We start from the raw sequence: 24484 nt of genomic DNA on the forward strand, positions 1-24484 counted from the left end.
TTAAAACGGTTTTGACCGGATGAAACGGTTTTGACCGGATAATTTGCCCGAGCAACAGCATAAAATATATTGCGCCACCTTGCGGTGACACGTGCGCCACCTTGCGGTAGACTGTGTAGACCTCTCTGTTAGCACCTGTTGTGCCTATTAAACTCGCAATATGTGAATTATCTTCACTTGTATGAGTGTGACGTAACAAAGTTATTATAAAATCCATTGTAACGTCATACGCGCAGTTGGACGCCAAGTGGCCTGGATTGGCATTCATTGTTTATTGAGATGTGTGACGAGCATCAATGCGTTACGCACATCAAACAAAATAGCGCACATTGCTGTTCACAGTTTTGTCTGAAATTACAAGATTTAATACTAAAACAGCCGGTCAAAATTTCTTGGGAGGGGGGGGGGGGGGGCATGGCACCTTGTTTTTAAAACTGAAATGTTATCGCGGACCGGCCGCATATTTCCAAAATGTTTCCGAATTCGAACCACAGGGCTTTTTCAGCCAATCACAGCAGCGCAAATCTGCGGGTTGCCGTTACGTCACGTTTAGGTTGCTAAGCGGTTATTTTGACTTCAGTATTGTCGACGTTGCAAGTTTTATGTCAGTTTTGATTCAAAAAAACGTTTTTACAAGTCAGAACATGGTGAAGACTCATGCATTTTGGATGTTTGAACTGAAGGTAATGTTTATTAGGTTATGTATAGCAGTAAATTATACACACATAATTTTTATTGAGTGTAAAATCACTTTTGTGCAATATATGCTTCATAAATGGTAAATTATACACTCATACTTTTTATTAAGTCTGAAATAGCTTTTGAGCAAAATATTTTCTTTTATTAATGGTATGTGTTTGTTTAGGATAGTGTTGCGATTTAATGTACATTCCCTTCAATCAATCAATGTCAAAATTTTTCTTTTTATATGATGAGCACGGCATGCAGTCAAGTTTGCATGGCATAAAAACAGTGTATTATGCCTCATTGTCTCTAGTGCAAGCACCTATGATCAACACAATTTAACACATTATGCATGTCATACCTTGGGATCAACAAACTGTTCCTAACCTACAGAGATGAATGGTTTATTATTGTACACAGTGCAGTTCTGACATAAGTGTACACTAGGCACACCATTTGCATAGTTGTTCCAAACAACTCCCAGTATTTTCAGTTATGAATGTTGTTCTGTGCCATCAATGTATATGTTATTTTTATTGTGCATGCTGGAATTTTGTCGTAAGTTTACAATAAAACAGAAGTGATCTTGAATAGCAAATTGAAGTAGTGTGCTTGAGAGCCAATGCAGGATTAAAAAAAACTACTACAGTATAAAGTAAATTATGAGAAGATTTACTTGTGCTAGCATATTTATTGTTTTTCTTGTGACATTGAAATGATAATAGTCCCAAAAAATGTTGTAATGAATAGCTACCACCTAAAAACAGCTATGCAGCAGTGTCAGAATTTTATTTTCTTATCTCACCTCATGTGAGCAGCTTTTTCTCAGTTATTTTATCTTTTCTTGTTTACACCAGTTTTTTTTTATTTGCAATCTCATGTATGAAACAAAACACCTTTTTACTTACAATGCTCTAAATTAGGGCAAGCTTGGCTATTGACAGCACTCTATATGACCAGTCTTATTTGTCAGCAAGTTAAATTAGTTTGTCTTGACCTTGCTACACAGGCTAATTATTTTTCTTCATGGTTTACATCAGTTTATTTATTTGCAACTCTTTATATGGAACAAAGCAGTTGCACCTAAATTAAAACATTATATCACTCATTCCAACAGTCCTCCAAAAGTTTGTTTATTATACATGCTGTAACCACAGTTAAAAATAATCAGTCAACACAGTTCTATAAAGTAGATCCAATGATAATCTATTGGTATCACATTCTCCATGATAGTCAATATGTTTACTAGTACAATAACTTTAGTTATAGCTAAATGTCAAGCAAATGCCCTTTGACTTGGAGTGCTTGATGTCTCCGATCTGCCCTTTCCTTTAGTCCATCCCTTCTCAAGGTTTTATTTGTTTTGGCAGCGCAACTGCTCTTCCTTGGTTCCAGTCATACAGGCCTAAGCTCTGGTGGCTAAAGGCACACTAATCTATAGGTATAATCACTTTGGAGCATGGAAAAGTAAATTCTAATTGTTAAACAGCAAATATGATTATGCATCCATGCAGGTTCTGGAATAGCAAATAGCCCAACCTACAATCCAATAAATTAATCAAAAGCCAATTGCCCCAATCTACAAACCAATTAGGTAATAATAGTAAGCAATATGATATCTACCAGCAGTAACAATTTTATCCAAGACCCTTTAACAATTTATACAAAAATGCACGGAAAAGCTGCAGGAAAAAAAGTAAAACACATAAGGAAATGAATTTTTGTACCTCCTATACCAAGAAAATATATAATTTTAATGTCAGTACCAAAAAAACCCAATGTATTTTGCTCCCAGCATTGCGGCTGCCAATTGAGTTTTTACCAAATGAATGAAGTGCTGATCTGATTTGTGCAACGAAATGAGCAGAAGAGTTCTTAAACCTTTCTAATGCTTTTTTAGTTTCCTTTTAATTAAAGTCACTAGAGTGCTTGGTCTTTATAAACTCAGAACACTATTAAATTTAAGAAAAGTTCTCTGCAGTGTAGTCTGGTTTATGTGATGGCCCAGCAATGCTATCAGACAATGAAGTGGTTGGATTGATTTCCATGGAATTTGAACAGCCACCATGATCTTATGTTGATGTGTAGTGGCCAAATCACTAAAGAATTCCACAGATGGTGCCTGCTCCTGACCCAATGCAACGCCTGCATACATTTGCTTCTGAGGTGCTGATCCCTGATACATCCCCAATTGGAATACCACATAACAGGACTGTAAGTGAGGCATTAGTCTGAACCAGATTGGTTGTAGAAGCCACAAACACTATCTCAGAAGATTGTAACATCATTTTGTGGATTCTTTCCATGATCAGCCTTACAATGGCACAAACATAACAAAGCGGATCTTAGCCTCCGATTCTTCAGCATACTTCTGTATAGCACAAAACAAATTTATACCACTTTATGCCCCAAAGTTACATTTACGCCACTGATCCCAGAGATAGTACACAGAGCAGGGCTTTGGATTAGTTGTTAGTGACTGCACTTATTCCATCTGTAACAAGCAACTTGGTCTCATGGGTTTGTAATGCTTGAGACACTGACAATCATTGCCAAAAATACATGAAGAAAATCTTTCTTGTAGATTCACTGATCTTTATTAGCTAACCAAGGTTTCTGGCAGCTTTAAGCAAGTGATTGTGGTTAACTGCCACACTTACTATACATGGATGAGTAGAAACCAACTTATGTGATGTTTAGTTGACTTGGTGTAAAGTTTGATCTTAACATCCATAGACACAGGACACAAAGTGTTGAATTTGATACACCAGCTTCATGTTGGCAAAACTTCAAAGGTTTCCCCAAAATATTTTAGGGTTTAGAAATGTTTTGTATACATTCCAGCTAGTAATAGAAACTACACAAAAAGACTCAAGCCACTCGTCCCATTATTTTGCTGATTGTAAGGTCAATCTAAAAACCATTTCTTCATTTCCTTTTGTTACTAATTTTTCTCCAAGTTCCACCATTTGCTGCAGGGAATCCACTTAACAATATCAGATGATTATTTACAAGAAAGCTTATAATTAATTATTAAAAATGCCTTTTAAAATGCTTATATTTTAGTAATACAATTATAAAACCAAGCACAACGTTAACTTTCAAATGTTGTAACTCGAGGCAGATTGACTGGTTACTACGCAAGCTGTTGTGAGATTGGTTCAATCAAAGTATATATAAAACACAAGTAGTCCAACCCATTGTTACGCGATAGAGCCGCATGGACGCCATTTTGTGTCCAAATTAATACAGCAGGTATAGGGAAAAACACATAAATTGTCTGATTTTTACAAACTGGTGGGATTTAACGCGTGTTTGATAGGCAAAATCGAATAAAACGTTTGGGTTCTAACATTTGAGCGTGATAATGCACGCTGAACGCAAATATTTAAAGTTTACATGAAAAATAAGCGGCCAAATTTACATGAAAAACAGCAATTTAGCTTTTAATATTACGGTGAAATGTTAGAACTCGAAATTTTCATTCAATTTGGCGAATCAAATTCGCGTCTATGCTCTCCAGTTTGTAAAAATCAGACAATTTATGTGTTATTTTTCTCTACCCACAGTATCATTTTGGACACAAAATGGCTACATAGGCTTTATTGCGTAACAATAGGTTGGACAACTTGTGTTTTATATAGACTTTGGGTTCAATGAGTCGACTAGGCTGAATGGTTAAAAAGTCACATGACCCGGGAAAACCCGCCTTTGTGATTGGCTTAAAAAGCCCTGTGGTTCGAATTCGGAAACATTTTGGAAATATGCGGACCGGCCTTCAAAAAACTACAAATATTTAGCAATGAAAACACCTAAATACCTGGGCACAATGTTTAAAGCGTTTAACCTAAAAAAATATACGGCCCGGTAACGAAGTCCTCGCGGACCGGCACCGGGCAGCGGACCGACGGATGCCGACCACTGTTCTAGATCCAAAAATCGGGTAATTTAAGTTCGAGATAATGAAAAATAAATTTAGGCATTTATTTCATACATTTAAACATGACAAGTGTTTGTTAAAAACTGATTGCATAATATCAACATTGCTAAATAAACGATGGCAAGGTAAATAGTTTTTGTCGCCAAAACAAAAATGCATTAGGATAGACATAACATCGGTGTTGCATTTTACCTAACAGCACATTTAGTAAGGGGATTTGCTAATAGTTATGCGAGCGACAGCCTAGTATAGTCTTATAATTCTATGGCCTCATTTACGTGACAACAGGATAAGATGGGTTTGCGAGAGGTCGCTCGGTTGGGGGTGTAACAACAACTTCCGATCAACCTATATCGTCCTATCAGCTTGATATCATCACACGGAAATAACGCTTTGTTATATGCATATTATTTCGTGTAACTGTAAGACACAGGTGTTCATTTGTTCGCCAGTTTGTCAGGGCAGTCGTACATGACACTGCAGAGAAATTAGCTGATATCACTGTTTGAGCGTTCGAAAGAAATAATTCGTATTGGGCGATTAGAAAATTCGGCAAAGCTTCTTTATTCTGAAAGAATTACAGCGTTACTGGATTTTTAAGTACATTGATTTGAACTTAGTAATCATTCATAAACTCCGACAGATCATATATTTACATGGTGTATCTAAAATACAGGTTGTTTTTGATCAACTCTTTGAAAAAATGAGGTTTACGAGTTGGAACTTACTGTTTTTGGCCGCTTTTGCGCTGATTGCAGAAAAAGGTAAATTTCAAACCCGTTTTTTGCACTTATTTTTCAATACACATTTGCCAGCTGGACATAGTTTAAACATGTAGACAACAGTATTTCCTAAATCGCCTAAAAATGTGACCACGATATTTCTTTCAGGCGAATGTGCGTGCGGTTCGTTGGGAAATTTACCCGGTAATTTCGGAAGAGTTGAGGTCGACTCGTTTTGTCCCTTTGCTGACTGGACGTTCACTGTAGCACCCGGCGATATCCCATTCATTTATCTGGCAGATGGGATCTTGTTCACTGGAAATGAATGCAAGGTGCAAATCAGTTATAGTTAACCCTTTTTCGCATAAGAAAAACATAAATGCATTACGGATAACAGCCCTGAAGCGTCAATGCAGACCAGCGATCACGGCACACTCATATATAAATCACAGTAAGCCACATGGGAACGCTTGGTAAATATATGATTCAGTATATCGCGTTTTCGTACTGTGCTATTTTCGCAAACACACTAAAACTAATTTTATTGAGAGGTGTCACACTTCTTTAGCTACTGTTTTGTGAAAGCGATCACAAGGTTATCATTCGCACAGACTCGAAATGTAATTTGACAAAACTCCTGATGCATGACTTAACGTTGACAGGCGTACGATGGAATTGATAACAATGGAACCCTTTTGGGAGTTTTTACTGGTTCGGGGTATGAAGTAGGAGCCATACGATCCAGCTCAAACTCGTTGTACGTTGTTTGCAACATGTCGGTTGCAAATGAACGATTGTTTTGGTCCTACCAACTAGGTAAGAAGAAATATATAATGATACTAATCTCGAGCATTTAGAAAAAAATATAATTTAGCTAAAAATTGTTACGGGTCCGGTGCTTCACTAGTTTCCAACACATAGATGAAAGTCGGGCCGGGTTCGGGCTTAGGTTTCTTGAAAAAAACGGGCTTGATTCGGACCTGACTTCAAACTCAAGAGCTTCGCTGAAATAATTTAATACATGAATTGGCAACGATTCACGTTTCGTTAAACCTAAAGTTTTTAAACGTGGTGATAATTTGTATCTTTCTAACGCCGCAACAAACATAGACTTTCTTTAAGCATCCGTAACACCTAGTGTAGTTTGTTTTCTATAAATTCTACTCCATTTATCAACTGTTTCGTGGTATTTTAAAGTTTTGGTTGACGATTGTGGAGGTAGTTTCCCCGCTTCACCAGATTACAACATTGTCTCGCCCCAGGATCCCAGTTCCATGCAGAGCATTTATCCACATGGCACTTTCTGCGTTTGGGAGTTCAACGGTGACCCTGCAGGGTGCAACTTTACCTTTCAACTGGATACTAACACTGTACTACACAACTACGATTTCATTTTTGTAAGTGTTCTCAACACCTTAAAGTTTTTTTCTCAAATTCCAAAGGATTAAAAACACGCTTAACAGCAAGGTATAAAAAATAGCCAATAACAGTCGTTATACACCTATAAATAACAGTCGTTATACACCTATAAAATACACAATCACAAAACTATTCTGAAACATCAACATGCAATGAAGACACTTTAAGCTCACTTTCCACAATTTGTTTAGATAAACTATGGTCCTGAAAACGTCGGAGGTCAGGGTATTGCGATTAGATATGGGAATCCAGATGGGTTTTATTTCGCTCCAGATAACCTAACAGCAGCGTATACTGGCAGTCAACTTAGAGTGATGTTTGTTAGCGATGGCAGTGGGTCATCCGTTGGATTTACAATGGATGTAACCGCAGGTAAGTAAGACAAAATGTGTGTTTCACCTGTGTTTCATCATGCTTTATGCGACAAAAACTTTTAAAGTGATCCATACTTTAAACATGACACGTAATGAATTATCTCAGTGTAATTAGCTCTTAATACACGAATGGTTTTGATTGTGGTGCAGTGTTATTCATCTTGCAATCACCTCCGTGATCTTTTTAGTTGCCACAGTAGCATGGACGTTTTAGAAAACAATTGTGAAGGGTCGGAAAGACCAGAACGATTGAACGCGCACATTTGTCAGCACATACATTTCCGTACGCAAAACAGCACTGTATTCGCCTTTGTCATCTTGACAACACGAGTCTGCTCGCAGGAAACACACCGGATATATTATGCACACCTTTTGTTATGTTAATAGACACACTGGTGTGTAACATATTAACACACTGCGGCAATAGTATAAATCGTTTTTTTTTTTCGTTTCAGAATGTCCTCCCCCGGATCCGTTACAGTGCGGTGAAATCGTTGAAATTGTGTAAGTATATCCTAACACCATTGAATGATGTTCCGTTGGAATTGAAAGAAACAACAAATTTTGAAGTGACTTTCTTTCACATGACTTTACACACGGTGTTCTTGAATATGTAAATTTTAGGCTCACCAAAGATGTTGCAAAACATCTTCCAAGTTCGAAAAAAACAGTCCACCTCACGAATACTTAAACAAACAGATAGCCAAATATAACAAAAAACGCATCAATCAAGCCCCTGTGTTGTGATGAGACCACCAATACCCAATTTGTTTTTAGCTTAAACGAAGATTCGCTGCATAAATTGAACGCAACTGCCGGAGACATTTTGTACATCGCACCGAGCGAGGACGTTAAACCAGAAGACGTAGATCCGAGCTGTGTCACCACCATCTTAGATCCCTACTTCATATTTAACGTCACCCAATGCGTCCCAGTGGCTGAGGTAAACGGTAGTCATATTGATTTCTGAAGACCTAAAGCATATAGTGCCCCTTTCAGTAACAAGAGATTTTTTTGTAAAAGGCCCAATGCAATCAAACCGTATTTCTTACTTGCTGACGACCGTTAGTGATTTGCTTTTGTTTTGATTAAAGGAATCGGATGGAGTAATCAAACTGACATACACCGTATGGAATCAGAAATATCTTGATCAGTCGGTACCTGTTCAACGCTACTTTATCTTCTGTGTCAACTTCACTTGCGAGTTTGAGTCCAACTATACTGTCACATCATCTGAACTTGAACCAGAGATCAGGTAAACTTTACACTCAAATGTGTGTGGTAGAAATTTAGAACTGGGAACCCCGGTATTTTCACGTACTCCACCTTTGAATTAGACTTTACATTTAAATATCCAAGATAAAGTGTTTAATGTCTCAGACAACTGTGTTTTTGGAAACCGTAGACAACTGTGATTTTCATACCAATAGCACAAAATCAATACAGAAATAACAAACAGGTTAGAAAAGACTCGGCACGCAAACAAAGCAGATTGTAATGTATGTAGGCTATAATGTTTGATGAGTGTCTGTTTCCTTCGGTAACAATTCAAACTGTACGTTAAGATGTCCTTAACGACCAGAATTTGCTCAACTGAACTCCATAACAGTAGATACAAATCGACTGTGTTTCAGTTCTTACTTTCAACATCAAGGTGCTACTGCAATAATCTTATCAACCAGTGGTGAGGTTCAATTGTTTTGTCAGCCTGTTCTATCACAAAAGTCATATTTTTGGGCGGTTCTGTTACAAAAACACCATTGACAGTAACCAGTAATGCTGACCGGTTCGTTGATCTCATAAAATTTCGTGAGACGGTTCTTTAGAACCGGTGCGAACTTTTAAGTGTCACACGGAACATTTGGGTCGAATAACCCTGTACTAGTTACAAAAAAGTTTTGATATTCAAAGACATCAAACATTAGTGTTTAAAACACGAATGACAAAACACTTTAAAACTTGGAATTTAAAAGAGATATTCCAAAGTATCTTTGATGGTTTCCTTTAAACTTGCAAATTTCAGGAAAATCGGATTCGACACAGACCCAGTGGACGCACAATTCCAGGTCTCACTCGAGTTGTACAACAACGATACATTCGAAGACCCATTGGCTGACGACGCTACAATAACTGTTCCTCAATATGTTTACGCTGAAGTGAGAATGACAGACGTTCCAGCATCGTCAAACAACTTTCATGTGGAGGTAACGTTAGTTAAATTTAAGCGAAACATTTGCGTTTGATTATGTTTTGCAAGACTCAACTGTTTAATCAAACGTATGGGCTTTTTAGATGTCTTGGGTCATTTTTGCACAAACTGTAATGGAAATTAGATTAACGCAGTAATTTTTAGCAAAATTTATAAAAAATGACTTGATACACAAACATGCGCAATAAAACAAATATAAGTTGAATCCTGGTTGACAAATACTTAAAAATGACGTGCCTATTTCAGATGACATCATGCTGGGCTACACTTACAGATCAACCAACAGCCAGTCCACTTTACCCTATCCTTCAGGCCAGGTACTATATGCTTGGTTAATTTAATAAAAAAATGTTACCATTAGTACAAAGATTTTTTTACTGCCACCACAGGCTAAACACACACAAAAAATGTCCAAAGAAGCAAATTGATAACTAGTATCTAATGAGTAAAACTGCATTGAAACTTTTCCACCGGTAAAACACAAAAAAGTTCCTCGGAATTGTTCGCCTGAACAACTTGTTGGTGTTTATTTTCAGTTGCCCAGTGGTGAACCCTTTTGATCCCGCCAACGCGATTATAATGTTGAGAAATAGTCAGCCCATTTACGGGCAGTTCAAATTCCGTTCATTCGTGTGGACCAACGTCACTGATCAAGAAATATACGTGCACTGTGACGTCACCATATGTGACACCGACGCCGGAGAGTGTCCCTCAGAGGTAAGCAATGGCGTCATGTACAAGTTTAAACTTTTTTGTGATTTGTGGTGTCTACCCGAAACGAGATGCAATGTTACGTACGAAAAGTGACAACGACACCTAACGAACAGTATAAATACATAAATTCCTGTTACAAAGGTTCATTTCGACCTGAATTCAACCAATGACAAAGCAAAAACGATCACACTGAAGTACGCCTTTAGAAGCATCGCTTACATTCACTAAATAACCTTTTTTGTGTTGTTTTTTATGAGTTTTTTTAATATTATTATTATTATTTCAGTGCGGTATGAAACGTCGCCGTCGATCAGTCGCGGCTGTGGGTGAGAAACACGTACTTTCAGCTGGACCTATTCTAATCGCCAACAAACCAGTCGATCAAGTCATCCAGCAGGTGAAAAAAGAACGAAACGAAATGGAATATGACTTCATTCAAAGTGGCGGACCTATCCAGGAGTCACAGGATGAGGAAATGTATGCTGCCTTGGTGCTTGTGCTGGTGGCAGGAGCATGTGTTGTCATTTTACTGCTGATTAAAAAGTAGAAAATTTCTGTATGGACGCCATGGTTCGACTGGGTGATATAAGTATTTGCATTTGCGTAACCAGCATTTAGTTTGATGCTGTTTTGTTCCCTGTAGCAACGCTAATGTTAAATATGTTTTACAAATTAAAAATACTTGACCGCGGCGACGTCAAATATCATGACCTGCATAATATTGCTTGACTTATTCTGCTGTCACAAAAACTTGTACTTGGAATAAACCACAACTAAAACTATTACGGCCTGATTGTTTTGTTACTTTAGTATATTCTAATTTGCTGGTAAAGTTGTCAAATTCCGTTTCAGTTTGATTGGCAGATACAGAGTATATGTAAAAAAGAACGGTTGCACCTAACAGCGTCTTATGAAAACCTTTTGATAACCGTTTTGGTTGGTTGCCTAAACCCAAATGGTATTTAATAAGAAGTCATGACAAAACCTAAAATGTCCATGGTGATATACATGCTATCTCAACTATGAAAGCAACTGCGACATCCCACAACCAGAGAGAGACAAATATATTCTAATAATTTCGGCCGAATTGGGCCAAACCTAAAATCCCGTTCTTATGGATGTTTTCAACTGAACCTTGTGTTGTTTATGTAAATCAATTATGACAAACCAAAATCACTTTCAAAATGCGAAAGCTAAACTTTTAATATTCTGTAGGCAACGTGGCTCGTATTTTATAGATACAACTAATAGTTAATTTTTGATGTTTCACATCGGTGAAAATGAAAGTTTTGGTATCAATTTCATGCAATCAAAAAGTTTCGGCCGAATTTAAAAAAAGCTCGGGCCGAAACCGAAACATCGAAAACAGTGTATTCGGCCGAAATGTTTCGGAAAACCGAAACTTTGGTGCATCACTAACAAAAACCTTTCGATTACCGCTATATAGTGTCATCTCCCAAACACAACTGTACCTTTGTCAACCGACCTGGTTGCACGCAGCCCATTATTTTGACTGTGATTGCTGAAGTTAAAAAAAGAAAACAATAATCGAGGGACATTAAAGTCTAGTTTGCTAGGAAGGAAAGAAGAAACAGCATTATGGCAGTACATGGTCTTTCCAATTCGCAGGCTTTGTGAACAATATTAATGCCCAAAGCAGAACTCAGTCCTGCATGCTAATATTAGCTTAACAATGGCAGCTTAGATTAGAGGCTATGTTGTAACATAGGAGGAAAGCAGCTAGCCCGGCTGACTCCATCACCGTTACTTCCGGCATTATTGTTAGGCCAAATCACAGAACAATGCGAAACACACCTTTTTCAACTGCTCATATGTACAACAATTGCTGCTTTAAACAGCACTATTGTAGACTTGCTTGGCATTTGCTTAGTTGTTTAGACAGTTGTTGATTTGTCTTTGACATCAATAAAGTATTTATTATTGGGATAGAAACTACAAAATCATCAAAGATATAAAGGTCAAAGATAGTTTATCGGACAAAGAATTTACAGGGTTAATCTATTTTGCATGGTACTTGTTTCAGTATTGTGCATTAATTTCCTTAATGGAAATCAGTAATCAATTATATGCACCTAGTTAATGCGACGGTGTGGAAATAAAATACTTTCTACTTTTTTGTTTCTCTACTTCAACTCTTAGAAAAAAGTTATTTTTCGTTTTTTTATAAGTAATCATACAGATCTTATCTAATATCTTGATGGAAACAACATAAAATGAGCATAAAATCAGCTCACTCCCGCGAGCTAGTCAGCCAACTTAACTGTCAGTAATCATAGGGACTGCGGGAATAGCCTACAAGGTGCATCTAAATACCATCTTCTCTAGGTTTCTTCTAAAACAAAACCTTGGTGTAAAAATGAAGTTCACAAGTTGTTGGAACTTTTTGTTTTTCGCACTTTTCGTCGCTATGACGGCGGATCAAGGTAAAGTACATAAAAAAAGCTCTGTTTTGCAGTCATTTCCCTATATATTTTGTATTTTAATATTGTCAAACGAAATCGTGCTCGCCTTGATACCTTTTGAACCAAACCTGACTTTTTGTATTGTAAACAAACTGATTACAATACAAGCTCGGTAGGGATAAATAATTGTTTTTTTATTTTTACTGCGAAAACAAAACGTAAAAGTGTCAACATTTTTACTTTCAGTCGATTGTGCATGCAACGACATCGGGATTTTAAACCCTATTTTCCATCGGCTTACAATCGATGAAAATTGCCAAAGTGCTTCGGGAGTTGTATCTGCTCGTGAAAACACTCTATCAAAATTTCTTTACATAATGTTCGGCGACATTGGCAACGGCAACGAATGCCAGGTATATCTAGCCTATACCCAAAGGTAGATGAAATTTACCAAACATTCTGAGTTGTCCTGTTCTGTTTTTTCTAAATCAGTAGAGCTGTCAAAAACTATATAATCGTAGTTATAGCGTTTTGCCAGACATATTACATTAACAACTGTTTTGCTGTTCCGGCAAGTCTAAGCAATTTGATAAAGTAGTTACACTTTCGGTGCTAAAACGGTGTTTAAATGCTAATTATTCTGTCCAAGATTTAAAGGTTTTAAATCGGGCACAGCGGGAGATAAGAGCAATTTTTCATGTGTTAACGGGTCTGCAACCAGATAAAGTCATTTAATAGGAGGAAGTATATCGGCGATTTTCGAAAAACAATCAGTCATTTTGCATAATCTGTGATGCGGTGTTCGACGGTTCTTTAAATCTTCCCAAAATAACAGTGTAAAACTGCTGATAATATCCATGACACACCACGTGACTGTTACAGGTGTATGAAGGGAGCGATAATACAGGACCCATGGTGGCAGTTTTAACTGGCAACGGAAATGACGCAGGGCCCGTTCGCGGCGGTAGCTTGTTCTTCCAGTGCAACATGCCAAATCAACATGGGGAATTTGCATTTGGTTACGACGGAAGTAAGTGCAGATTATGTGTTGTGACAACGCAAAGCTTTCAAAAACTTTTTATTATTTTCAAATTGAATGGCACAGTGATTCCTAGTAGTGATGTACCGAAGTTTCGGTTGGCCGAAACATTTCGGTTTCGGCCCGAACCTTAAAATGACAACATTGCCAATATGAAACATTCTAAATAACTATTGTTGCATCTAAAATCACGAGCCACGTTATCAGCAAAATATTAGAACTTTAGTAAAGCTTACGCATCGTAAAAGTGATTTTGGAGTGCCATAAAACTGTTCACTTACACCAACAACACAAGGTTTAGTTAAAAACATTGACCAGAAAGGGGACTTGTCCAAGTATTCACTTTATTGCGTCGGGTTAACTTGGCTTTATGCCACGAACACCTTATAAACAATCAAATTTATTCTTGGTTGGTTCTAAAAAAATGTCATTTACACCCAGTTTACTACACTGTTTCGTGTTATTTTAAAGCTTTATTTGACGATTGTGGAGGAATCTTTTCTGCTGAGGCCTTTCGTAACATTTCTTCGCCGAGGGAACCTGGTGGCAGTTTTTATCGACAACGCACATTCTGCGTTTGGAACTTCGTTAACAACCCAGGGTGCAAATACACATTTGTTCTGGATGCCAGCGTTTCCCTATCGAAGGGCGATTTTGTTTTTGTAAGAATTCCAAACATGTATTTAGACAATTACTAACATTCCAGGTTAAAAGAACCAGAAAATATTAACGATGTCAACGCTAAGCATGGATGCAAAACTAGTCCAACTGTCGTTTAGATCAACTTTGGTCCTGATAACGTCGGAGGTCATGGAGAGGCGGTCAGGTACGGAAACGAATCTGCGACCTTTACCCTTTCAGAAGACGTAACAACATCGTTTGGGGGCACTAACGTTAGAATGATGTTTGTTAGCGTCACAAATATAGTTTCAACAGGATTTGACATGAAAGTATACGCAGGTATAGCAAACAACGTAAACCTTAACTGTGGAGTATTTTGGGTATTGTGGGGTAGAAACTCTAGCGAGAGTGCGAGGAAAACATTGAAATGACTTATAACAGTTGTCCCCCGGGGAATAGTGTTGCGGTTTTCACGACCACTTGGGTTGGTTTCTGATGTCAAGTTGATACCACTGTTCGCGGGTTGCAGTTTATGTGGGGGTTAATAAATGACGAAAAAAATGGCTCGTTTTATTTTGCAGTTGCGGTTTTGGAACAAGTTTTGACAAATACCCAAACGTTAAACTTGTAATAGTATTTTTCATTGCAAAACTTATGTGTCACTTTATTTTGCAGTATTCTTTCCGAATGATAATTCGCTAATTTCCATGGTCTGTTGATAATTTTCGCTGCATATATGGATATGGTTAATAAATTGCAACAACCTATTTATAACTATCGGTAATTTTTTCGTTTGTTTCTGTGTAGAATGTCCACCACCCCCCGAGCCGTTATCCAACCTAAAATGCGGTGAAATTGTTGAAATTAAGTAAGTATTTACTGCCAGTGTCATGTAGGTCAAGCTAAACTATATATTGCTATGTTGCGTTGCAAAATTGAAAGGTTAGAAGGTTTTAGGACATCCTTTTCATGTAAGTTTTATTTCATTCTTTTTTATGTGGTTTTTCACAATGTTTACAGGTGAAATTTATCTAGATTTTTGTTTGTATGAGATCTCAAATTAAACTTACATTACATTTCTTTTGAAACAAAAGCGCGCATTTTCATTCTTTACGAAATTAATTTACTCTTTTAACTACAATTTCAACTATTAGATTGCCACAATTTTTTTAAGATATACGTGAGTGAAATGCATAAATCGAAGAGTCAAGAGTCGTGCTCTTGTTGTTTAGTTTGACAGATAAAGCATTTAAGCTGGCAATTTGATCTGAAACTTTATTCAGCTTGAACGAAGTTTCGCTGCACGAATTAAACGCAACTACCGGGGACATTTTGTACATCGCACCGAGCGAGGACGTTAAACCAGAAGACGTAGATCCGAGCTGTGTCACCACCTACTTGGCCCCATACTTCATCTTTAACCATACCCAATGTGTCCCAGTGGCTGAGGTAAACGGTACTCATATTGATTTTTAGAGACCTTTTGTTAAAGGCCCAATGCAATCAAACCACATTTCTTACGTGCTGACGTCAGTGATCTACATTCGTTCTGTTTAAAGGAATCGGATGGAGTAATCAAACTGATATACATCGTATGGAACCAGAAATATCTTGATCCGTCGGTTCCTGTTCAACGCTACTTTATCTTCTGTGTCAACTTTACTTGCGAGTTTGAGTCCAACTATACTGTCACATCGTCTGAACTTGAGCCAGAGATCAGGTAGCCTAAATATCCCAGATAAATATGTGTGGTAGAAAATAAGTTTAACAAAAATGTCGTTCAACTGGTGTTAATGTTAAACAAAAATACTAGTTGTTTCTATCCATAACTTGTATTTTCGCTGACGTTTCGTCCACCAGAACGGTAGGACTTCTTCAGAGCAATGAATGACGAATGCAAGTAACAAGCGAAAGGCGCAAGAACAGCGTGATACCATGAAAAATAATTATATTATAACAAAGGCCATCCGAAAACAGTAGGGTCCATTGCAAAACGACGAAGCGGCACTAATGTCCGAAATTTGATGGATTGGTCGGGCGTCTTGGGTGGATTCCTTTTCAAACCGTTGGTACATCGAGCTGTCCCCGAGAAAATAAGTTAGGACACGTAACACCAGTATTTTCAACTACTCGACTTTCAAATGAGAGCTAACACTTTTTGAAGATGCAAGATAAATTATTTAATTTTCAGTAACTTATGTGGACAAGGGTTATTTTTTGATTTTTGTAAAACCTTATTTTTATGTGTTTTTCATACCAATCATAAACAGAAATAACAAACAAGCAATTTCTCTAACAGACTTAGAACGTAAACAAAGCAGACTTTTAAGATAATATTTCAGTGAAACTGAAAGTTTGATGAGTGTCTGTTTTCTCTTCTAAATCAATCCTTCTAAGTGCAAATGTAACACTTTGGTTAAATTATAAGAATGAAAAAAATTTGACATTTAAAGACAACAAACAATTTGTGATAAGAACAAACACAAATAACTTAAACTTGGGATTTAAAACAAATATTCCAAAATATCTTTACCGCTTCATTTCAATTTACAAATTTCAGGAAAATCGGATTTGGCACAGACCCAGTGGACGCACAATTCCAGGTTTCACTCGAGTTGTACAACAACGATACATTCGAAGACCCATTGGCCGACGACGCTACAATAACTGTTCCTCAATATGTTTACGCTGAAGTGAAAATGACAGATGTTCCTGCATCGGCAGACAACTTTCATGTGGAGGTAACGTTAGTGAATTGAGTTTGACTATTTCATCTCGGCTTTTTAGATGCCTTGGATCATTTTTCCCACAAAGTGTTATATAAATTGGGTAACGCTGTAATTCACAGCAAACAGGCTACACTTTTTTAAGCTCCCCATTTGCTATTATCATATTTAACATCAGGCCAAGCGGAAAGATAATTTATCAGTTTAATCTTTACAGCTGGTGGACATATTAGCACTACATGCACAAAATGGTTAAACAAGCGTGCCGAGGTGCTGTTTGTTAGCAGTTGATGATATCAGCAAGCATTTTGAAAATATGCAAACGGTTTACCATTGTTCTTCGTTTGTGGTCGCAGTATGAACGGAAGTAATCATTAACGAGTCAATACATTAATAGGACCCTAAAGTCAGTATAGAACCCTGCACATATAGACCTAAGGCACCGCTAACCCTAATTCTTGTCTACATTAAATTTAGTCATTTCAAAACATTTGACTTGATACGAAGTTGAATCCTTGTTAACAAATACCTAAAAATGTCATGCCTATTTCAGATGACATCATGTTGGGCTACACTTACAGATCAACCAACAGCCAGTCCACTTTACCTTATCCTTCAGGCCAGGTACTAATGCTTGGTTCATTTAATACAAAAATGTTACCATTAGTACAGAGACTTTTACCTATTTTTTTTACCGCCACTACAGGCTAAAAACACAAAAAAAATGTCCAAAGAAACAAATTGATAACTAGTATCTAATGAGCAAAACTGCATTGAACTGCATTAAATAACACAAAAGTTAAATTCTACTGGTAAAGCACACCACAACCTTTCCTCGGACTTTCTTGAACAACTTGTCTGTGTTTATTTTCAGTTGCCCAGTGGTGAACCCTTTTGATCCCGCCAACGCGATTATAATGTTAAGAAACAGCCAGCCCATTTACGGACTGTTCAAATTCCGTTCATTCGTGTGGACCAACGTCACTGATCAAGAAATATACGTGCATTGTGACGTCACCATATGTGATACCGACGCCGGCGAGTGCCCCTCAGAGGTATAAAGCAATGACGTTATGTACAAGTTTAAACTTTTTAGCGATTGCTGGTACAGACGAATCCGGTTAATCGCATCATCGATTTGCCACGGGTATTTGATACGATTAACCGGATTATGCGATAATCCGGTTGCTATGTAAACAGTACACGCCGTTAACGAAAGTGCTCATTTTCACTTCCCCAGCTAAACAAAGTTGCAGTGACGCTCAGCTATGGCAACGGGGCAGTATTTTCTCTCTTTTGTTGCCGAGAATCGAAAAAAGTACTCTCAAGTCAAAACTAGATTTATTACTCTCAGCAGCAATGCATGACGTCATGCTTCCTAACTATCTCGTGGCTATGGTGCAATCGCCCAAGTGTGTTGAAGAAACAGTAGAAACGCACACATACACTCTTAGTTGGCGCGCACGCCACAGTTCGCTTGATTTGTGCTTTCTCTTGCAGTAAGGTTTATTTGAAAAGATATGTTACATCGCATCGTAGCCAAGGGGCCCAACATTTAAATTTGGGAACTTCCTTATGAAGACTGTTTATGACGTTTTAGTCTTGTTTTGGGTAGTTTCTCTTATAAATGTGCCAGGCGTCTCGCTTCATATACACGTAAAATGGCCTGTTGTTTCTAACCTATTTCGTTTTCTAGTTCAAACCAACGCGTTAAGCGGCAAAGTGCTAGGTGCATATTTGTAATCAGGCCCAAACCCGAAAGTACACGACCGAAACCGGGTCAAACTTACAACTTTGGCACATTCTACAGCGCAAAGGCGCTAAGGCGAGCTGCAGCAGTTTCTATTATAACCCGTTGTACAATTGACAAAAAGAATAATTGATTTTAGCAAAACTTTAAAGACTCAGATTGTGGGGCTACTTTCTAGCTTACACAGCAAAACTGCAGCTGCAGGACTAGCGTGACTGTCACGTGATCAACGTGTGATCGTTGCTTCAAAAATTTAAAGCAGCAACAAGTACTAGACTAGCGGAATAAATGCCTTTTTTAATCGGTGTTCTTCCTGATAAGCTGCGCAAGGTCACGAATAGAAGACATAAAATATGTCAGTCGTTGGCACGTTACCAATTACGTGAATCTAAACAACATCGTGTGATTACTTGCGATCTAACATTTTTTACAACCATTGCGTGTTTGGCGGGTCATGAACAATATAACAGAAAACATTTTTAAACATTTGTTTTACATTTAACATTGTTTAAATTTCAATACAGTTTAACACTTCGAATTTGGTGCAGTTCGCACTTAGTAAGAAATTACAATCAGCGTCCTTGCCGGAACACCAGTTTCGTAATTTTGACACGTTGAACTCTCTATTTAAATTTTAAACGCCTGTTATATCACTATTGGCGATTAGATAAGCCAATGAAAAAGGATCAATGTGCAAGGCTTTGAGATAACGACTACTTGTTATCGCACAGCGGTAAACTGAACGCCGTTTTAATCTCCTAATGACTTTTCCAAAATATTTGATAGTCGAGACGTGTCATTTTCAACCTTGAAATTAGATGCGTTATTTGGTGTAGAATGCAAACATGCATCCACGTCTTTTCGTGTACATTACCTCCGGTGGATTTTACTTTCATATCGTCGTTTTTTATTCGAAAAACTCGGTCTGTTCGACTTTCACATAGAGATCATCAATCCGGTTAATCGCATATTTCGTGGAAAATCGATGCGAATATCCGGTTTATGCGATAAACCGGTATGCGATTAACCGGACGATTTTCTTACAAACAATGGGCGACGGTTTGGGATTTTTGATTGTGATGCAATTAAACGGATTATGCAATTAAACGGATTATGCGATTAACCGGTATGCGATTAACCGGACTCGTCTGTATTAACCTACAAAAGTAACAGCGACATCACTAACAGAATAAAACTTGTTTGGAGATCGTGCATCTCACGACAGCTCAGGTCTAAGTTAACTTTTACTTGTAGCAGGGACTTGTAATTGTTGAAAATAAGACAAAAGATGGACTCAGGTCAAAAACAAGAACATTTTATACGGCAAACGATTTTTTCTAAGACATTGCCCTTCAAAATACGGACAAATCTTAGAAATAAAGACGGTATGGTAACCCTGCATATATCCCTGCCGCAAAGCTGCTTTTCAACTTAAATTCGACAAATGACAAAGCAAAAACGATTATATATACTAAACCAGGGGTCGCCAACCCGCGGCTCCGGAGCCGCATGCGGCTCTGAGCCCTCTGATGCGGCTCAGTTTTTTAATTTACCAAATGTTGTACATTTGAATAAAAATTATGTGACGATCATGCCGAACACAAAAGTCGAACACGAAAATTGAAGTGCAGTAGCATGACTGTGCTCGCTTGTTGTAGTTACCTGCAACCCCATCTCTATATACCATCAAACGTGAAGTACAAAAGAGGCAAACTGGCGGCGCGCAGGTTAATACGCAAAACGAGACAATACTGTTTTTGTTTGCAGTGTGTGTGCGCTCGTAACAATAGCTGTTTGGTAATTGTTACGTAACAAACGCGTTAACAAAGGAATACAAATGTGCAAAAACAGAACATGCAACGCTACGTAAAGTTGTTTTCTCTGCTGACGAGACTAGTATACCAGTGTGTCTAATATGCAATGAAACACTAGCTAACAACAAAAAGTCGAATGTCATAAGACTAAAAACGTTTTGCATTTTATTTTAAATTTTAAAACGACTTCGTGGCTCCCAGTGTTTTTTTTACTACGTGAAACTGGTCTGAGTGGCTCTTTGAGTAGTAAAGGTTGGCGACCCCTGTACTAAACGAAGCCTTTAGAAGCATAGCTTAGAGCAGTGTTTCTTAACCTTTTTTGCTCTCGTACCCTGTTGAGCTTTCAAAAAAATTTTTCGTACCCCCTGTCTACAATGGCCGACGGAAGTAAATAAAATTGCAATAAAAGGAATTAAACTCAGTGTATTTGTAACTTGGGTGTTGAATGCATGAAAACAGTATTGTAAGCATAGGCGTCGATTTTTTAATTATTTGCAAAATTTTAGGGGAGACCTTTCCATGTTTTGGAAACATCCATCAGCCGTTCAAACCCACAATCTTAGGAACACAATGCAGTTGCGTTAACTGCTCCGTTGTCCTGGCGAGCGCACGATCTAAGTTATGACCCTTATTCGGTTAACCCAGGGGTCACTAAACGTTTTACACTGCGGGCCGGATAACTTTAATAACGATTCGCGCGAGCCCCATAGTTAACATGTTCTAGCGCCGTCTTTCCATACTTAGCCCGCGATGCGATTTTCATAGGTGGGCCAAAATATGGTCTTTCTACAATCCCATTTAAAATCTGGTGATCCGACTGTTAAATTGTGTAGTTAGCATCAACTAACGAGCAATTCTCGTATATTACGTCACAAGTAACAAAAGAATGCAATTGTTCGCGCACAATTAACACTTGTAGTCTCGTCTGTGACGTAACAAATTGGTTGTGGTCTATTTTGGGCGTTGTAATTCTATGAATCCAAAAAAATGTGGGCCGTAGTTTGGTGACCCCTTGGTTAAACAAACGAAACAAAGTTTGCAGATATAGCAAACTTCCGCACAGACAAATAGTGAAGTTGCCATAGGAATTAAGTAAACATTGTTCAAGATGTTCATTTACATTGTATGTGACGATTTTTAAACAACTCAACATTAAACTGGCAACGTCTTATTCGAGGGTTGCTTGCGTTTTGGCTGCAAAAATGCCTATAATATTTGTTTGACTAGTCATTCCTGCAGTTAACATAAAGCAAATATAAGATACTTGAACAACCAGCCAGTACTGGGAATAAAACAATCACATAACAATGCCGATTGTTACTGCAACCATTGTTACGTTGCGTAACAAACCACGAGACACTTGCGTTTGTCATTGATTGTGACCTTCAATCTTACAAACAGCCGGTTTCAACTACTTTACGGTATAGACGTGTATGTGGTCTTTCTGGCAATACTTTATTTCAAACAAAAACAGGGGAGACAATACATATGTTGTCACCCCTGTTTTTTCAGGAGGGGAGACATGTCACCCCGGTCACCCCTAAATCGACGCCTATGATTGTAAGTAGTACAAAACTAACCCGTTCTCGATATATAACAAAGTAACTTGTTACGTATTCTTCACAAATATGCCTAAATAGCGTATAATTCCCCCTGCATGTCGTACCCCCTGCTTTGATGCTTCGTACCCCCAAGGGGTACACGCACCACTGGTTAAGAAATCTGGCTTAGAGTTTACCAAACTAACCGTTTTTTTGAAAAATATGTTTTTGTTTACTGTTTAGTGTGTTTTCTTTAACGATATTTATTGTTTTTCAGTGCGGTATGAAACGTCGCCGTCGATCAGTCGCGGCTGTGGGTGAGAAACACGTACTTTCAGCTGGACCTATTCTAATAGCCAAGAAACCAGTCGATAAAGTCATAGAGGTGGAAAACAAAATCGACTATGATTTCATTCAAAGTGGCGGACCTATCCAGGAGTCACACGATGAGGAAATGTTTGCCGCTTTAGTGCTTGTCCTGGTGGCAGCAGCATGTGTTGTCATTTTACTGCTGGTTAAAAAGTAGAAAATGTCTGTATGGACGCCGTGGTTCGACTGGGTGATAAAGTATTTGCATTTAAGTTACCAACATTTAGTTTGATGCTGTTATGTTCCCTGTAGTAGCGTTAAAGTTAAATATATTTTACCAATTAAAAATGCCTGACCGCGGCGACGTCAAATATCATGACCTGCATAGTATAGCTTGACTTATTTTGCTGTCAAAATACTTATACTTGGAATAAACTATAACGAAAACTATTACCGCCTGATTGTTTTGTTACTCCATTATACTCTAGTTTGCAGGTAAAGTTGTCGAACGCCGTTTTAGATTGATTGGTAGATACAGAATATGTACATGTATAAAAACCTTTTGATTACGGTTTTGAGTGGTTGCCCAAACCCAAACAGTATTTAATAAGAAATCACAAAATCTAAAATGTCCATGGTAATACACATGCTATATTAACTATGAAAGCAACTGCGACTTCCCACAACCAGAGAGAGCGAGAGAGAGAGAGAGAGAGAGATGTATTCTTTATACCGGCAACGAATGTTGGTAGTCAAGAGGGTCTACTCTACAGGAAGCAGATATTTCATTCGTTGTAAAAGCATTATAGGTCCCGAAATGTTTAATATAAAAAATCCAAAATATCATTTTGGCGATAATTACACAACTGCTGCATAACGGATTAAAAAAATGTCTTAAACGTTTGTTTTGTTTCAAAAGCCATTGCAATGCAGTAAATTGTTTAAAACCTTGTATCTGATTCCAATGGCTGTTACAGAGACATTTTTCAATAACCACTAGTGGTACGCGGAGGTTTTTCAGGTGGTACGCGAGTAGCTTCCGTTTCTTTCACAAAAATCAAAATACAGGTCATGCCAATTGTCAACAAGAAGCACAGTTGCTTCGAAAACCCGTATAACGCTATGGGACATTGGGCGTTAATTATGTTGCTCTTGATAGATATCATCTACTGTTTTATAGATTAAGCTACAAATGGCGTTGAATAGTGCTGGTTGTAAGCTCGGAATAAAATGTTCAATAACAGTTAGGCTACTTCTGAAGAGGTAGTTTATGCTTCATAGTAAGCTATAGTTCTCTGAAAGTACCGATACTGGTCGTAATGTAATAATGCAGGAACGTGAGCAGCAAAAATGCAATAAACTAAATTTTAAAAAGTTGTAACTAACATTTTTGTTACCAACTTTAGACTATCACATTTGTAGGTTTGGCTATTTTGGTTGACAGTAAACAAAAACAAAAATCTCATCAAATTTAGTTGTAGTGCTTTAGTCTTATTTTAGTAGGCCAATATTCTTCTTTTTGATAAAATATGATTCGATCAAATTAGTTGTTCTGCAAGAAGTGGTACGCGTGGCAGTACAGAGCGTCCAAGTGGTACGAGATCATAAAAAGGTTGGGAACCCCTGCTTTAAGCAAATAAATGATTCTGCACTATGTGTCATAGAGGATTCGGCTGTTGGTGTAAAACAGGAATCACCAGCTTTGTTATAGGCAAGGACTACCTAAAGATCACCAAATGGCTCGGGGCTGCCATTTAAAAACATAGGGATAATCATGTTAATAAATCTGGGTACACAAAACAACTGTATTTAGAACTTATTTTTACCTGACAAGTATAGTTGTCGCACAATGCTTTGTTGGGTATTTAAAGCACAAGGTTAGATAAGCCTCTTTAATAGAAACTATTAAGATCATTTTTTTTTGCGGACCATAATAGCAACTTGCTATTTTTTTTAAAAAAGCGCGTCCCATAGGTGACAGGGAGAAGAGACTTGGTGACCTCTGGTGTAAAATGTGGTTGGCGAGAATTGCCTTCACAGTTTTTTACTTGTTTGGGGTGTTTCGTATTTGTTTTGTTTTGGCCAACCTTGAGGTCAATTTCTGATGCTTGTTGGCGTTAGTACTTACCTAAAGGAGCGTTTACTTTGCCAAAAAGCCTTTTTAGAGTTGGATATTTACTAGTTTGTGTTTATTTTCAG

The 24484-nt window shown here is 37.8% G+C and overlaps 2 protein-coding genes and 1 long non-coding RNA gene across 3 annotated transcripts; all 3 read left to right on the top strand.

Annotated features, from left to right (window-relative positions):
• The first annotated feature begins 457 nt into the window (after nt 1-457).
• On the top strand, nt 458-1275 carry LOC145239356 (uncharacterized). Its single transcript, XR_013862292.1, has 2 exons — nt 458-683; nt 866-1275. It is a non-coding gene; the product is annotated as an uncharacterized LOC145239356 (long non-coding RNA).
• Nucleotides 1276-5104: 3829 nt separating this feature from the next.
• On the top strand, nt 5105-10844 carry LOC145237283 (CUB and zona pellucida-like domain-containing protein 1). The gene is made up of 13 exons (XM_080100087.1): nt 5105-5224; nt 5301-5388; nt 5515-5678; nt 6009-6162; nt 6544-6743; nt 6957-7137; nt 7595-7643; nt 7917-8082; nt 8234-8394; nt 9163-9343; nt 9595-9665; nt 9885-10065; nt 10349-10844. Exons 2-13 carry the CDS (start codon nt 5328-5330, stop codon nt 10607-10609), a joined length of 1830 nt encoding a protein of 609 aa, XP_079956213.1. The 5' UTR covers nt 5105-5224; nt 5301-5327; the 3' UTR covers nt 10610-10844.
• A 1891-nt stretch (nt 10845-12735) lies between these two features.
• LOC145238792 (uncharacterized) lies at nt 12736-22715 on the top strand. The gene is made up of 11 exons (XM_080102056.1): nt 12736-12898; nt 13368-13515; nt 13996-14186; nt 14304-14484; nt 14953-15013; nt 15429-15594; nt 15705-15865; nt 16706-16886; nt 17425-17495; nt 17746-17926; nt 22254-22715. The coding sequence occupies exons 1-11, from the start codon at nt 12863-12865 to the stop codon at nt 22500-22502; spliced, it is 1626 nt and encodes a 541-aa protein (XP_079958182.1). The 5' UTR covers nt 12736-12862; the 3' UTR covers nt 22503-22715.
• Nucleotides 22716-24484: the final 1769 nt, after the last annotated feature.

The sequence above is a fragment of the Phallusia mammillata genome, chromosome 7, assembly GCF_965637545.1.
Source record: "Phallusia mammillata chromosome 7, kaPhaMamm4.hap1.1, whole genome shotgun sequence".
Classification (NCBI taxonomy): Eukaryota; Metazoa; Chordata; class Ascidiacea; order Phlebobranchia; family Ascidiidae; genus Phallusia; species Phallusia mammillata.